We start from the raw sequence: 18,907 nt of genomic DNA, 5'->3' as shown, positions 1-18,907 counted from the left end.
CTCAAATGTGCCGTCCGAGGCAGAGTCTGTTCGCCACGTTCGGCACACGTGATAGCTCGCTGCTCTCTGATTGGTTGAATCGTTTTTTGGACATAGCTCGGTAACTACTTCTCCGATTAATATGAAACCTTGAAAAGGCACATCCTCGGGTCCCCAGCAATATACCTGGCAAGTTTAAAGTATATCGGACCCGTGGTTGTCGAGAAACAGCGGTCACAGACATACAGACATACAGAGATTACTGGAATTATAGATAGATTCACATCAAACCATACAAGGAATTACCGAAAGCTTTGGCCAGCAGGAAGCGTAACGTCAAGCCGTAGCTGAGAGCGGGTACAGAAGATGGAAGCCCAGGCCTTCGTCTGTTTCTTACCACGAACAATGTGTCGTGCCATAATCAGGTGATAATCTGTAATAATAAAAATGAAATCATAGCAATATGGAGCCACTGTTTCAAAAGAATTTTTTTTATTTTATATTCCCACTGAAAAGTCACAGCAGGGTCCGTCCAACGCCTCACACGTTCCTTAGGCTCCCGAAGAACGTACCAGCACTGTCTTTTTTTCAATTCAACAACAGCAAAACATCCAACAGAACCACCAATGGAATACTGATTGACCTTTCTATTCCAACAATTAATCCTGGTTTCCTTTCAAATGAAACTCTTCAAATCACATTTATGGCTTCAGGAAAGGAATATACCCAGTGATGGCTGTTGGGTCAATCGTCCACTTTCTGTAACCTCCCCTCCATACAATCATGATTTAACACAGTATTTTGTTATGGTATTAATGTATTGTCCTGATCCTAGGGATTAAAATCCTCCAAGGAAATGGATAGCCGAACGAGTGAGTTTACACTCCGAGGCGTTCAGTCAAAAATGACGGTGTTCTTTACACGCGAGGGAAAGGAGCATGCCGAACTTACCTTCACGGGTCCCACTGGACATCCTCGAACCTGCGATAATTGATTCAAACTGACACGGATTTATAATGTACAAAAATACCGGCTTTATTGAAAAAATGCCGGTAACAAAATAACACCCGGCTAAAGTAAGATTCCTAAATGGGACGTCCCCATTCAGACTCGTATACAGACAAAGGGGAACAATAAAAGTGAAAATAAATGTGCGTGTGTGTTTTTAGGTATGTCTCCTCTGAGTGTCTCCTGAACCCCCTCGGGAATTGTCAAAACCCCCACGTCCTTGGCGGGAACAGCACAGGCCTCCGTGCACAGTTCACTCGTGGGAAACGCAGGCCTCGGTCCACAGTCCGTGCGTGGAAAACCGCAGGCCTCGGTCCGAGTTCGCTCCTCACGATCACGATGACGTCGGAACATGACTATTCGCCACCAAACTCCACAGCCAAGAGCTCGTAAACTTCGACCGTTCGGTGAGACTGTCCCAACGCAAGAGCTTATCTACGACCGTTCGCTTTCAGATCCAGAAGCTGAGAGAGAAAATGTCGGCCCTCTAACTCCTTTGTACTCAAGGCTCTGACGTCACCCGACACCGCCCGTGCCTGCTCCTATCAGCCAGTCCCACTCTTCGTTGCTCGACTAATCTCACCGATCACCGCTCTCCGGGGCGTGGCCTCCCGGACCCGCCTGATTGATGTTATATCACACGTCGGTGGTATCATCGTTGTAGCTCAAAGTCCTGTTTCCGGTTAGCTTTTATTGAGTGTCTTTTAATGCGCTATTGCCTGGCTTTGTGTGTGTGCTGCATAGTCATAAGGAACAGAGGAAAAATAAGAGGCAATTACATACAGGGGATTAATTACCTATAATCCCTAACTAATTAACATATCCCCACCCCTCGTGATGGGAAGAAAGATACACTCTTCCACGACATACGGTCTACCGGATCCCTACTTATAATACATGGGGTTCTTCTTCTTCATCGTGACATATGGAGCATGGTAATCTATACACTTCCACCTGGACGAAGGTAATAATTGCCTACCCCCCACAAACGTAACAGTTTGATTGGAATGATGCTGTTTGGAATGAACATAGAGATATTGAGTATAAATATGAATGAGGAAATGACGTGAGGGTTTGCATTTTCGCGGATTCGCCATTGACTGGGCGGAGAACCATTTAGATGGGGTATGGTTTTTTTTTTTACCAAAGGCATTCACGAACCAGCTGTCCATGTCTGACGCTCGACTGAAGGTGGCACAGGAATGTGGAATATATTGGTTCCATGATTTCCCATTCACCGTTTCCTCATTGTTTGTTTGCTTTTGGCGTCCAACCCGTGCATAACATGGGTACCTCGCTAGTATACACATATACGACATAAACTTCAGCTGTAGATGAGTTTTTCGAAACGGTGATCAAGATGAATGCACCGACATAGGCCGCTGTCAGTGCTAACCAATGCTGTGATCTCGTTTGTTACCCGGTACATGCAAAGCGTCAAGTGTGGTTAAACAATCGGGTCACTTCTGTCTGTCCGTCTGCAAACTTCAGTTTACGATCGAGGACCAACTTGATTTAAATTGAATGCCATATTTTGAACACGAATCCGACACATGAATTGGAAAACGAACCTGTAGTTTACAGTACAGTAGTTTGTTACCTCAGAGGATGGAGAGGTTATGTTTTCACCCATGTCTGCCTGCCACCCATACAGTGCTGAATGTAGATGTCTCACTCATAAGGTGTGCGCCCATACAGTGCTGAATAAAGATGTCTCACTCACAAGGTGTGCACCCATACAGTGCTGAATGTAGATGTCTCACTCACAAGGTGTGCACCCATACAGTGCTGAATGTATATGTCTCATTCATAAGGTGTGCACCCCATACAGTGCTGAATGTAGATGTCTCACTCATAAGGTGTGCGCCCATACAGTGCTGAATAAAGATGTCTCACTCACAAGGTGTGCACCCATACAGTGCTGAATGTAGATGTCTCACTCATAAGGTGTGCGCCCATACAGTGCTGAATAAAGATGTCTCACTCACAAGGTGTGCACCCATACAGTGCTGAATGTAGATGTCTCACTCACAAGGTGTGCACCCATACAGTGCTGAATGTATATGTCTCATTCATAAGGTGTGCACCCCATACAGTGCTGAATGTAGATGTCTCACAAGGTGAGCACCGACACAGTGCTGAATGTAGACGTCGCACTCACAAGCTGTGCACCCCATGTAGATGTCTCACTTATGAGGTGTGCACCCCATACAGTGCTGAATGTAGATGTCTCACACACAAGGTGTGCACCCATACAGTGCTGAATGTGCATGTCTCACTCACAAGGTGTGCACCCATACAGTGCTGAATGTCGATGTCTCACTCATGAGGTGTGCACCCATACAGTGCTGAATGTACATGTCTCACCCACAAGGTGTGCACCCATACAGTGCTGAATGTACATGTCTCACACACAAGGTGTGCACCCATACAGTGCTGAATGTAGATGGCTCACACACAAGGTGTGCACCCATACAGTGCTGAATGTAGATGTCTCACTCACAAGGTGTGCACCCATACAGTGCTGAATGCACATGTCTCACTCACAAGGTGTACACCCATACAGTGCTGAATCTGCACATATCACTCAAGGTGTACACCCATAGAGTGCAGAATGTATATGTCTCATTCATAAGGTGTGCACCCCGTGTAGATGTCTCACTCATGCATGTCTCACTCACAAGGTGTGCACCCATACAGTGCTGAATGTAGATGTCTCACACACAAGGTGTGCACCCATACAGTGCTGAATGTAGATGTCTCACTCACAAGGTGTGCACCCATACAGTGCTGAATGTACATGTCTCACACACAAGGTGTGCACCCATACAGTGCTGAATGTACATGTCTCACACACAAGGTGTGCACCCATACAGTGCTGAATGTAGATGTCTCACTCATGAGGTGTGCACCATATACAGTGCTGAATGTAGATGTCTCACAAGGTGTGCACCCATACAGTGCTGAATGTACAGTCTCACACACAAGGTGTGCACCGATACAGTGCTGAATGTAGATGTCGCACTCACAAGCTGTGCACCCCATGTAGATGTCTCACACACAAGGTGTGCACCCATACAGTGCTGAATGTAGATGTCTCACACACAAGGTGTGCACCCATACAGTGCTGAATGTAGATGTCTCACTCACAAGGTGTGCACCCATACAGTGCTGAATGTGCATGTCTCACACACAAGGTGTGCACCGATACAGTGCTGAATGTAGATGTCTCACTCATGAGGTGTGCACCCCATACAGTGCTGAATGTCGATGTCTCACAAGGTGTGCACCCATACATTGCTGAATGTAGATATCGCACTCACAAGCTGTGCACCCCATGTAGATGTCTCACTCATGAGGTGTGCACCCCATACAGTGCTGAATGTAGATGTCTCAAGGTGTGCAGCCATACATTGCTGAATAAAGATGTCTCACTGATAAGGTGTACACCCATACAGTGCTGAATGCACATGTCTCACTCACAAGGTGTACACCCATACAGTGCGGAATGTATATGTCTCATTCATAAGGTGTGCACCCCGTGTAGATGTCTCACTCATGAGGTGTGCACCCATACAGTGCTGAATGTGCATGTCTCACTCACAAGGTGTGCACCCATACAGTGCTGAATGTAGATGTCTCACTCATAAGGTGTGCACCCATACAGTGCTGAATGTAGATGTCTCACACACAAGGTGTGCACCCATACAGTGCTGAATGTGCATGTCTCACTCACAAGGTGTGCACCCATACAGTGCTGAATGTAGATGTCTCACACACAAGGTGTGCACCCATACAGTGCTGAATGTAGATGTCTCACTCACAAGGTGTGCACCCATACAGTGCTGAATGTGCATGTCTCACTCACAAGGTGTGCACCCATACAGTTCTGAATGTAGATGTCTCACTCACAAGGTGTGCACCAATACAGTGCTGAATGTACATGTCTCACACACAAGGTGTGCACCCATACAGTGCTGAATGTAGATGTCTCACACACAAGGTGTGCACCCACGCAGTGCTGAATGAGTGAATGTACATGTCTCACACACAAGGTGTGCACCCATGCAGTGCTGAATAAAGATGTCTCACTCACAAGGTGAGCACCGACACAGTGCTGAATGTAGATGTCGCACTCACAAGCTGTGCACCCCATGTAGATGTCTCACTCATGAGGTGTGCACCCCATACAGTGCTGAATGTAGATGTCTCAAGGTGTGCACCCATACAGTGCTGAATGCACATGTCTCACTCACAAGGTGTACACCCATACAGTGCTGAATCTGACAATATCACTCAAGGTGTGGACCCATACAGTGCGGAATGTATATGTCTCATTCATAAGGTGTGCACCCCGTGTAGATGTCTCACTCATGAGGTGTGCACCCATACAGTGCTGAATGTACATGTCTCACCCACAAGGTGTGCACCCATACAGTGCTGAATGTACATGTCTCACACACAAGGTGTGCACCCATACAGTGCTGAATGTAGATGGCTCACACACAAGGTGTGCACCCATACAGTGCTGAATGTAGATGTCTCACTCACAAGGTGTGCACCCATACAGTGCTGAATGTACATGTCTCACCCACAAGGTGTGCACCCATACAGTGCTGAATGTACATGTCTCACACACAAGGTGTGCACCCATACAGTGCTGAATGTCGATGTCTCACTCATGAGGTGTGCACCCTATGCAGTGCTGAATGTAGATGTCTCACAAGGTGTGCACCCATACATTGCTGAATAAAGATGTCCCACTCACAAGGTGTGCACCGATACAGTGCTGAATGTAGATGTCGCACTCACAAGCTGTGCACCCCATGTAGATGTCTCACTCATGAGGTGTGCACCCCATACAGTGCTGAATGTAGATGTCTCACAAGGTGTGCACCCATACATTGCTGAATAAAGATGTCTCACTCATAAGGTATGCACCCATACAGTGCTGAATGCACATGTCTCACTCACAAGGTGTGCACCCATACAGTGCTGAATCTGCACGTCTCACTCACAAGGTGTGCACCCATGCAGTGCGGAATGTATATGTCTCATTCATAAGGTGTGCGCCCCATGTAGATGTCTCACTCATGAGGTGTGCACCCATACAGTGCTGAATGTGCATGTCTCACTCACAAGGTGTGCACCCAATGTAGATGTCTCACTCATGAGGTGTGCACCCCATACAGTGCTGAATGTAGATGTCTCACAAGGTGTGCACCCATACATTGCTGAATAAAGATGTCTCACTCACAAGGTGTGCACCGATACAGTGCTGAATGTAGATGTCGCACTCACAAGCTGTGCACCCCATGTAGATGTCTCACACACAAGGTGTGCACCCATACAGTGCTGAATGTAGATGTCTCACACACAAGGTGTGCACCCATACAGTGCTGAATAAAGATGTCTCACTCACAACGTGTGCACCGATATAGTGCTGAATGTAGATGTCGCACTCATAAGGTGTGCACCCCATGCAGATGTCTCACTCATGAGGTGTGCACCCCATACAGTGCTGAATGTAGATGTCGCACTCACAAGCTGTGCACCCCATGTAGATGTCTCACTCATAAGGTGTGCACCCCATGCAGTGCTGAATGCACATGTCTCACTCACAAGGTGTGCACCCATACAGTGCTGAATCTGCACGTCTCACTCACAAGGTGTGCACCCATACAGTGCGGAATGTATATGTCTCATTCATAAGGTGTGCGCCCCATGTAGATGTCTCACTCATGAGGTGTGCACCCATGCAGTGCTGAATGTGAATGTCTCACTCACAAGGTGTGCACCCATACAGTGCGGAATGTGAATGTCTCACTCACAAGGTGTGCACCGATACAGTGCTGAATGTAGATGTCTCACTCATAAGGTGTGCACCCATACAGTGCTGAATGTGCATGTCTCACTCACAAGGTGTGCACCCATAGTGCTGAATGTGAATGTCTCACTCACAAGGTGTGCACCCATACAGTGCTGAATGTAGATGTCTTACTCACAAGGTGTGCACCCATACAGTGCTGAATGTGCATGTCTCACTCACAAGGTGTGCACCCATGCAGTGCTGAATGTACATGTCTCACACACAAGGTGTGCACCCATACAGTGCTGAATGTACATGTCTCACACACAAGGTGTGCACCCATAGTGCTGAATGTGAATGTCTCACTCACAAGGTGTGCACCCATACAGTGCTGAATGTAGATGTCTTACTCACAAGGTGTGCACCCATACAGTGCTGAATGTGCATGTCTCACTCACAAGGTGTGCACCCATACAGTGCTGAATGTAGATGTCTCACAAGGTGTGCACCCATACATTGCTGAATGTACATGTCTCACACACAAGGTGTGCACCCATACAGTGCTGAATGTACATGTCTCACACACAAGGTGTGCACCGATACAGTGCTGAATGTAGATGTCGCACTCACAAACTGTGCACCCCATGTAGATGTCTCACACACAAGGTGTGCACCCATACAGTGCTGAATGTACATGTCTCACACACAAGGTGTGCACCCATACAGTGCTGAATGTACATGTCTCACACACAAGGTGTGCACCCATACAGTGCTGAATGTAGATGTCTCACTCATGAGGTGTGCACCCTATACAGTGCTGAATGTAGATGTCTCACAAGGTGTGCACCCATACATTGCTGAATAAAGATGTCCCACTCACAAGGTGTGCACCGATACAGTGCTGAATGTAGATGTCGCACTCACAAGCTGTGCACCCCATGTAGATGTCTCACACACAAGGTGCGCACCCCATACAGTGCTGAATGTAGATGTCTCACACACAAGGTGTGCACCCATACAGTGCTGAATGTAGATGTCTCACACACAAGGTGTGCACCCATACAGTGCTGAATAAAGATGTCTCACTCACAACGTGTGCACCGATATAGTGCTGAATGTAGATGTCGCACTCATAAGGTGTGCACCCCATGCAGATGTCTCACTCATGAGGTGTGCACCCCATACAGTGCTGAATGTAGATGTCGCACTCACAAGCTGTGCACCCCATGTAGATGTCTCACTCATAAGGTGTGCACCCCATGCAGTGCTGAATGCACATGTCTCACTCACAAGGTGTGCACCCATACAGTGCTGAATCTGCACGTCTCACTCACAAGGTGTGCACCCATACAGTGCGGAATGTATATGTCTCATTCATAAGGTGTGTGCCCCATGTAGATGTCTCACTCATGAGGTGTGCACCCATGCAGTGCTGAATGTGAATGTCTCACTCACAAGGTGTGCACCCATACAGTGCTGAATGTGAATGTCTCACTCACAAGGTGTGCACCCATACAGTGCTGAATGTAGATGTCTCACTCATAAGGTGTGCACCCATACAGTGCTGAATGTGCATGTCTCACTCACAAGGTGTGCACCCATACAGTGCTGAATGTGAATGTCTCACTCACAAGGTGTGCACCCATACAGTGCTGAATGTAGATGTCTTACTCACAAGGTGTGCACCCATACAGTGCTGAATGTGCATGTCTCACTCACAAGGTGTGCACCCATGCAGTGCTGAATGTACATGTCTCACACACAAGGTGTGCACCCATACAGTGCTGAATGTAGATGTCTCACACACAAGGTGTGCACCCATACAGTGCTGAATGTAGATGTCTCACACACAAGGTGTGCACCCATACAGTGCTGAATGTAGATGTCTCACTCACAAGGTGTGCACCCATACAGTGCTGAATGTACATGTCTCACACACAAGGTGTGCACCCATACAGTGCTGAATGTGCATGTCTCACACAGAAGGTGTGCACCCATACAGTGCTGAATGTAGATGTCTCACTCATGAGGTGTGCACCCTATACAGTGCTGAATGTAGATGTCTCACAAGGTGTGCACCTATACATTGCTGAATAAAGATGTCCCACTCACAAGGTGTGCACCGATACAGTGCTGAATGTAGATGTCTCACACACAAGCTGTGCACCCCATGTAGATGTCTCACACACAAGGTGTGCACCCATACAGTGCTGAATGTAGATGTCGCACTCACAAGCTGTGCACCCCATGTCGATGTCTCACACACAAGGTGTGCACCCATACATTGCTGAATAAAGATGTCCCACTCACAAGGTGTGCACCCATACAGTGCTGAATGTGCACGTCTCACTCACAAGGTGTGCACCCATACAGTGCTGAATGTGAATGTCTCACTCACAAGGTGTGCACCCATACACTGCTGAATGTAGATGTCTCACACAACAGGTGTGCACCCATACAGTGGTGAATGTAGATGTCTCACTCATAAGGTGTGCACCCATACAGTGCTGAATGTGCATGTCTCACTCACAAGGTGTGCACCCATACAGTGCTGAATGTAGATGTCTCACACACAAGGTGTGCACCCACACAGTGCTGAATGTAGATGTCTCACTCCCAAGGTGTGCACCCATACATTGCTGAATGTAGATGTCTCACACACAAGGTGTGCACCCATACAGTGCTGAATGTAGATGTCTCACTCACAAGGTGTGCACCCATACAGTGCTGAATGTACATGTCTCACACACAAGGTGTGCACCCATACAGTGCTGAATGTAGATGACTCACACACAAGGTGTGCACCCATACAGTGCTGAATGTAGATGTCTCACACACAAGGTGTGCACCCATACAGTGCTGAATGTAGATGCCTCACTCACAAGGTGTGCACCCATACAGTGCTGAATCTACATGTCTCACACACAAGGTGTGCACCCATACATTGCTGGATAAAGATCTCACAAGGTGTGCACCCATACATTGCTGAATAAAGATCTCACTCACAAGGTGTGCACCCATACAGTGCTGAATGTAGATGTCTCACTCACAAGGTGTGCACCCATAGTGCTGAATGTAGATGACTCACACACAAGGTGTGCACCCATGCAGTGCGGAATGTATATGTCTCATTCATAAGGTGTGCACCCAATGTAGATGTCTCACTCATGAGGTGTGCACACCATACAGTGCTGAATGTAGATGTCTCACAAGGTGTGCACCCATACATTGCTGAATAAAGATGTCTCACTCACAAGGTGTGCACCCAATGTAGATGTCTCACTCATGAGGTGTGCACCCCATACAGTGCTGAATGTAGATGTCTCACAAGGTGTGCACCCATACATTGCTGAATAAAGATGTCTCACTCACAAGGTGTGCACCGACACAGTGCTAAATGTAGATGTCGCACTCACAAGCTGTGCACCCCATGTAGATGTCTCACTCATGAGGTGTGCACCCCATACAGTGCTGAATGTAGATGTCTCAAGGTGTGCAGCCATACATTGCTGAATAATGATGTCTCACTCATAAGGTGTGCACCCATACAGTGCTGAATCTGCACATATCACTCACAACGTGTGGACCCATACAGTGCGGAATGTATATATCTCATTCATAAGGTGTGCACCCCGTGTAGATGTCTCACTCATGAGGTGTTCACCCATACAGTGCTGAATGTAGATGTCTCACAAGGTGTGCACCCATACATGCTGAATAAAGATGTCTCACTCACAAGGTGAGCACCGACACAGTGCTGAATGTAGATGTCGCACTCACAAGCTGTGCACCCCATGTAGATGACTCACTCACAAGGTGTGCACCCATACAGTGCTGAATGTAAATGTCTCACACACAAGGTGTGCACCCATACAGTGCTGAATGTACATGTCTCACACACAAGGTGTGCACCCATACAGTGCTGAATGTAGATGTCTCACACACAAGGTGTGCACCCATACAGTGCTGAATGTAGATGTCTCACTCACAAGGTGTGCACCCATACAGTGCTGAATGTACATGTCTCACACACAAGGTGTGCACCCAGACAGTGCTGAATGTACATGTCTCACACACAAGGTGTGCACCCATACAGTGCTGAATGTGCATGTCTCACTCACAAGGTGTGCACCCATACAGTGCTGAATGTAGATGTCTCACACACAAGGTGTGCACCCATTCAGTGCTGAATGTAGATGTCTCACTCATAAGGTGTGCACCCATACAGTGCTGAATAAAGATGTCTCACTCACAAGGTGTGCACCCATACAGTGCTGAATGTAGATGTCTCACTCACAAGCTGTGCACCCCATGTAGATGTCTCACTCATGAGGTGTGCACCCCATACAGTGCTGAATGTAGATGTCTCAAGGTGTGCACCCATACAGTGCTGAATGCACATGTCTCACTCACAAGGTGTACACCCATACAGTGCTGAATCTGACAATATCACTCAAGGTGTGGACCCATACAGTGCGGAATGTATATGTCTCATTCATAAGGTGTGCACCCCGTGTAGATGTCTCACTCATGAGGTGTGCACCCATTCAGTGCTGAATGTAGATGTCTCACTCATAAGGTGTGCACCGATACAGTGCTGAATGTGCATGTCTCACTCACAAGGTGTGCACCCATACAGTGCTGAATGTAAATGTCTCACACACAAGGTGTGCACCCATACAGTGCTGAATGTGCATGTCTCACTCACAAGGTGTGCACCCATACAGTGCTGAATGTCGATGTCTCACTCATGAGGTGTGCACCCATACAGTGCTGAATGTACATGTCTCACCCACAAGGTGTGCACCCATACAGTGCTGAATGTACATGTCTCACACACAAGGTGTGCACCCATACAGTGCTGAATGTAGATGGCTCACACACAAGGTGTGCACCCATACAGTGCTGAATGTAGATGTCTCACTCACAAGGTGTGCACCCATACAGTGCTGAATGTACATGTCTCACCCACAAGGTGTGCACCCATACAGTGCTGAATGTACATGTCTCACACACAAGGTGTGCACCCATACAGTGCTGAATGTCGATGTCTCACTCATGAGGTGTGCACCCTATGCAGTGCTGAATGTAGATGTCTCACAAGGTGTGCACCCATACATTGCTGAATAAAGATGTCCCACTCACAAGGTGTGCACCGATACAGTGCTGAATGTAGATGTCGCACTCACAAGCTGTGCACCCCATGTAGATGTCTCACACACAAGGTGTGCACCCATACAGTGCTGAATGTAGATGTCTCACTCACAAGGTGTGCACCCATACAGTGCTGAATGTGCATGTCTCACACACAAGGTGTGCACCGATACAGTGCTGAATGTAGATGTCGCACTCACAAGCTGTGCACCCCATGTAGATGTCTCACTCATGAGGTGTGCACCCCATACAGTGCTGAATGTAGATGTCTCACAAGGTGTGCACCCATACATTGCTGAATAAAGATGTCTCACTCATAAGGTGTGCACCCATACAGTGCTGAATGCACATGTCTCACTCACAAGGTGTGCACCCATACAGTGCTGAATCTGCACGTCTCACTCACAAGGTGTGCACCCATGCAGTGCGGAATGTATATGTCTCATTCATAAGGTGTGCGCCCCATGTAGATGTCTCACTCATGAGGTGTGCACCCATACAGTGCTGAATGTGCATGTCTCACTCACAAGGTGTGCACCCAATGTAGATGTCTCACTCATGAGGTGTGCACCCCATACAGTGCTGAATGTAGATGTCTCACAAGGTGTGCACCCATACATTGCTGAATGTAGATGTCGCACTCACAAGCTGTGCACCCAATGTAGATGTCTCACTCATGATGGGTGCATCCTATACAGTGCTGAATGTAGATGTCTCACAAGGTGTGCACCCATACATTGCTGAATAAAGATGTCTCACTCACAAGGTGTGCACCGATACAGTGCTGAATGTAGATGTCGCACTCACAAGCTGTGCACCCCATGTAGATGTCTCACACACAAGGTGTGCACCCATACAGTGCTGAATGTAGATGTCTCACACACAAGGTGTGCACCCATACAGTGCTGAATAAAGATGTCTCACTCACAACGTGTGCACCGATATAGTGCTGAATGTAGATGTCGCACTCATAAGGTGTGCACCCCATGCAGATGTCTCACTCATGAGGTGTGCACCCCATACAGTGCTGAATGTAGATGTCGCACTCACAAGCTGTGCACCCCATGTAGATGTCTCACTCATAAGGTGTGCACCCCATGCAGTGCTGAATGCACATGTCTCACTCACAAGGTGTGCACCCATACAGTGCTGAATCTGCACGTCTCACTCACAAGGTGTGCACCCATACAGTGCGGAATGTATATGTCTCATTCATAAGGTGTGCGCCCCATGTAGATGTCTCACTCATGAGGTGTGCACCCATGCAGTGCTGAATGTGAATGTCTCACTCACAAGGTGTGCACCCATACAGTGCTGAATGTGAATGTCTCACTCACAAGGTGTGCACCCATACAGTGCTGAATGTAGATGTCTCACTCATAAGGTGTGCACCCATACAGTGCTGAATGTGCATGTCTCACTCACAAGGTGTGCACCCATAGTGCTGAATGTGAATGTCTCACTCACAAGGTGTGCACCCATACAGTGCTGAATGTAGATGTCTTACTCACAAGGTGTGCACCCATACAGTGCTGAATGTGCATGTCTCACTCACAAGGTGTGCACCCATGCAGTGCTGAATGTACATGTCTCACACACAAGGTGTGCACCCATACAGTGCTGAATGTACATGTCTCACACACAAGGTGTGCACCCATACAGTGCTGAATGTAGATGTCTCACACACAAGGTGTGCACCCATACAGTGCTGAATGTAGATGTCTCACTCACAAGGTGTGCACCCATACAGTGCTGAATGTACATGTCTCACACACAAGGTGTGCACCCATACAGTGCTGAATGTGCATGTCTCACACAGAAGGTGTGCACCCATACCGTGCTGAATGTAGATATCTCACTCATGAGGTGTGCACCCTATACAGTGCTGAATGTAGATGTCTCACAAGGTGTGCACCTATACATTGCTGAATAAAGATGTCCCACTCACAAGGTGTGCACCGATACAGTGCTGAATGTAGATGTCTCACACACAAGCTGTGCACCCCATGTAGATGTCTCACACACAAGGTGTGCACCCATACAGTGCTGAATGTAGATGTCGCACTCACAAGCTGTGCACCCCATGTCGATGTCTCACACACAAGGTGTGCACCCATACATTGCTGAATAAAGATGTCCCACTCACAAGGTGTGCACCCATACAGTGCTGAATGTGCACGTCTCACTCACAAGGTGTGCACCCATACAGTGCTGAATGTGAATGTCTCACTCACAAGGTGTGCACCCATACACTGCTGAATGTAGATGTCTCACACAACAGGTGTGCACCCATACAGTGCTGAATGTAGATGTCTCACTCATAAGGTGTGCACCCATACAGTGCTGAATGTGCATGTCTCACTCACAAGGTGTGCACCCATACAGTGCTGAATGTCGATGTCTCACACACAAGGTGTGCACCCACACAGTGCTGAATGTAGATGTCTCACTCCCAAGGTGTGCACCCATACAGTGCTGAATGTAGATGTCTCACACACAAGGTGTGCACCCATACAGTGCTGAATGTAGATGTCTCACTCACAAGGTGTGCACCCATACAGTGCTGAATGTACATGTCTCACACACAAGGTGTGCACCCATACAGTGCTGAATGTAGATGACTCACACACAAGGTGTGCACCCATACAGTGCTGAATGTAGATGTCTCACACACAAGGTGTGCACCCATACAGTGCTGAATGTAGATGCCTCACTCACAAGGTGTGCACCCATACAGTGCTGAATCTACATGTCTCACACACAAGGTGTGCACCCATACATTGCTGGATAAAGATCTCACAAGGTGTGCACCCATACATTGCTGAATAAAGATCTCACTCACAAGGTGTGCACCCATACAGTGCTGAATGTAGATGTCTCACTCACAAGGTGTGCACCCATAGTGCTGAATGTAGATGACTCACACACAAGGTGTGCACCCATGCAGTGCGGAATGTATATGTCTCATTCATAAGGTGTGCACCCAATGTAGATGTCTCACTCATGAGGTGTGCACACCATACAGTGCTGAATGTAGATGTCTCACAAGGTGTGCACCCATACATTGCTGAATAAAGATGTCTCACTCACAAGGTGTGCACCCAATGTAGATGTCTCACTCATGAGGTGTGCACCCCATACAGTGCTGAATGTAGATGTCTCCCAAGGTGTGCACCCATACATTGCTGAATAAAGATGTTTCACTCACAAGGTGTGCACCGACACAGTGCTAAATGTAGATGTCGCACTCACAAGCTGTGCACCCCATGTAGATGTCTCACTCATGAGGTGTGCACCCCATACAGTGCTGAATGTAGATGTCTCAAGGTGTGCAGCCATACATTGCTGAATAATGATGTCTCACTCATAAGGTGTGCACCCATACAGTGCTGAATCTGCACATATCACTCACAACGTGTGGACCCATACAGTGCGGAATGTATATATCTCATTCATAAGGTGTGCACCCCGTGTAGATGTCTCACTCATGAGGTGTTCACCCATACAGTGCTGAATGTGCATGTCTCACTCACAAGGTGTGCACCCATACAGTGCTGAATGTAGATGTCTCACACACAAGGTGTGCACCCATAGTGCTGAATGTAGATGTCTCACTCATAAGGTGTGCACCCATACAGTGCTGAATGTGCATGTCTCACTCACAAGGTGTGCACCCATACAGTGCTGAATGTGCATGTCTCACTCACAAGGTGTGCACCCATACAGTGCTGAATGTAGATGTCTCACTCATAAGGTGTGCACCCATACAGTGCTGAATGTGCATGTCTCACACACAAGGTGTGCACCCATACAGTGCTGAATGTAGATGTCTCACTCACAAGGTGTGCACCCATACAGTGCTGAATGTGCATGTCTCACTCACAAGGTGTGCACCCATACAGTGCTGAATGTAGATGTCTCACTCACAAGGTGTGCACCCATGCAGTGCTGAATGTAGATGTCTCACACACAAGGTGTGCACCCATATAGTGCTGAATGTAGATGTCTCACTCACAAGGTGTGCACCCATACAGTGCTGAATGTGCATGTCTCACTCACAAGGTGTGCACCCATACAGTGCTGAATGTAGATGTCTCACTCACAAGGTGTGCACCCATGCAGTGCTGAATGTACATGTCTCACACACAAGGTGTGCACCCATGCAGTGCTGAATGTAGATGTCTCACACACAAGGTGTGCACCCATACAGTGCTGAATGTAGATGTCTCACTGACAAGGTGTGCACCCATACAGTGCTGAATGTGAATGTCTCACTCACAAGGTGTGCACCCATACAGTGCTGATTGTAGATGTCTCACACACAAGGTGTGCACCCATACAGTGCTGAATGTACATGTCTCACACACGAGGTGTGCACCGATACAGTGCTGAATGTAGATGTCTCACACACAAGGTGTGCACCCATACAGTGCTGAATGTAGATGTCTCACTCACAAGGTGTGCACCCATACAGTGCTGAATGTACATGTCTCACACACAGGGTATGCACCCATACAGTGCTGAATGTACATGTCTCACACACAAGGTGTGCACCCATACAGTGCTGAATGTGCATGTCTCACTCACAAGGTGTGCACCCATAGAGTGCTGAATGTAGATGTCTCACACACAAGGTGTGCACCCATTCAGTGCTGAATGTAGATGTCTCACTCATGAGGTGTGCACCCTATACAGTGCTGAATGTAGATGTCTCACAAGGTGTGCACCCATACATTGCTGAATAAAGATGTCCCACTCACAAGGTGTGCACCGATACAGTGCTGAATGTAGATGTCGCACTCACAAGCTGTGCACCCCATGTAGATGTCTCACACACAAGGTGTGCACCCCATACAATGCTGAATGTAGATGTCTCACACACAAGGTGTGCACCCATACAGTGCTGAATGTAGATGTCTCACACACAAGGTGTGCACCCATACAGTGCTGAATAAAGATGTCTCACTCACAACGTGTGCACCGATATAGTGCTGAATGTAGATGTCGCACTCATAAGGTGTGCACCCCATGCAGATGTCTCACTCATGAGGTGTGCACCCCATACAGTGCTGAATGTAGATGTCGCACTCACAAGCTGTGCACCCCATGTAGATGTCTCATTCATAAGGTGTGCACCCCATGCAGTGCTGAATGCACATGTCTCACTCACAAGGTGTGCACCCATACAGTGCTGAATCTGCACGTCTCACTCACAAGGTGTGCACCCATACAGTGCGGAATGTATATGTCTCATTCATAAGGTGTGCGCCCCATGTAGATGTCTCACTCATGAGGTGTGCACCCATGCAGTGCTGAATGTGAATGTCTCACTCACAAGGTGTGCACCCATACAGTGCTGAATGTGAATGTCTCACTCACAAGGTGTGCACCCATACAGTGCTGAATGTAGATGTCTCACTCATAAGGTGTGCACCCATACAGTGCTGAATGTGCATGTCTCACTCACAAGGTGTGCACCCATACAGTGCTGAATGTGAATGTCTCACTCACAAGGTGTGCACCCATACAGTGCTGAATGTAGATGTCTTACTCACAAGGTGTGCACCCATACAGTGCTGAATGTGCATGTCTCACTCACAAGGTGTGCACCCATGCAGTGCTGAATGTACATGTCTCACACACAAGGTGTGCACCCATACAGTGCTGAATGTAGATGTCTCACACACAAGGTGTGCACCCATACAGTGCTGAATGTAGATGTCTCACACACAAGGTGTGCACCCATACAGTGCTGAATGTAGATGTCTCACTCACAAGGTGTGCACCCATACAGTGCTGAATGTACATGTCTCACACACAAGGTGTGCACCCATACAGTGCTGAATGTGCATGTCTCACACAGAAGGTGTGCACCCATACCGTGCTGAATGTAGATGTCTCACTCATGAGGTGTGCACCCTATACAGTGCTGAATGTAGATGTCTCACAAGGTGTGCACCTATACATTGCTGAATAAAGATGTCCCACTCACAAGGTGTGCACCGATACAGTGCTGAATGTAGATGTCTCACACACAAGCTGTGCACCCCATGTAGATGTCTCACACACAAGGTGTGCACCCATACAGTGCTGAATGTAGATGTCGCACTCACAAGCTGTGCACCCCATGTCGATGTCTCACACACAAGGTGTGCACCCATACATTGCTGAATAAAGATGTCCCACTCACAAGGTGTGCACCCATACAGTGCTGAATGTGCACGTCTCACTCACAAGGTGTGCACCCATACAGTGCTGAATGTGAATGTCTCACTCACAAGGTGTGCACCCATACACTGCTGAATGTAGATGTCTCACACAACAGGTGTGCACCCATACAGTGCTGAATGTAGATGTCTCACTCATAAGGTGTGCACCCATACAGTGCTGAATGTGCATGTCTCACTCACAAGGTGTGCACCCATACAGTGCTGAATGTCGATGTCTCACACACAAGGTGTGCACCCACACAGTGCTGAATGTAGATGTCTCACTCCCAAGGTGTGCACCCATACAGTGCTGAATGTAGATGTCTCACACACAAGGTGTGCACCCATACAGTGCTGAATGTAGATGTCTCACTCACAAGGTGTGCACCCATACAGTGCTGAATGTACATGTCTCACACACAAGGTGTGCACCCATACAGTGCTGAATGTAGATGACTCACACAGAAGGTGTGCACCCATACAGTGCTGAATGTAGATGTCTCACACACAAGGTGTGCACCCATACAGTGCTGAATGTAGATGCCTCACTCACAAGGTGTGCACCCATACAGTGCTGAATCTACATGTCTCACACACAAGGTGTGCACCCATACATTGCTGGATAAAGATCTCACAAGGTGTGCACCCATACATTGCTGAATAAAGATCTCACTCACAAGGTGTGCACCCATACAGTGCTGAATGTAGATGTCTCACTCACAAGGTGTGCACCCATAGTGCTGAATGT

The 18,907-nt window shown here is 47.8% G+C and overlaps 1 protein-coding gene across 1 annotated transcript in view; it reads right to left on the bottom strand.

The window, feature by feature from the left end:
* Positions 1-18,907, bottom strand: part of OGG1 (8-oxoguanine DNA glycosylase) — a 134,544-nt gene that overhangs the window by 13,277 nt on the left and 102,360 nt on the right. The window contains exon 2 of the mRNA XM_078775501.1: positions 286-412. Coding sequence (XP_078631627.1) covers positions 286-398 — 113 coding nt within the window. The 5' untranslated portion in view covers positions 399-412. The remainder of the gene's footprint in view (positions 1-285; positions 413-18,907) is intronic.

This window comes from Myxine glutinosa, chromosome 4 (genome assembly GCF_964187855.1).
Source record: "Myxine glutinosa chromosome 4, kmMyxGlut1.1, whole genome shotgun sequence".
In the NCBI taxonomy this organism is placed as follows: Eukaryota; Metazoa; Chordata; class Myxini; order Myxiniformes; family Myxinidae; genus Myxine; species Myxine glutinosa.
The sequence above is the reverse complement of the archived record's forward strand: the minus strand, read 5'-3'. Positions and strand labels throughout refer to the sequence as shown.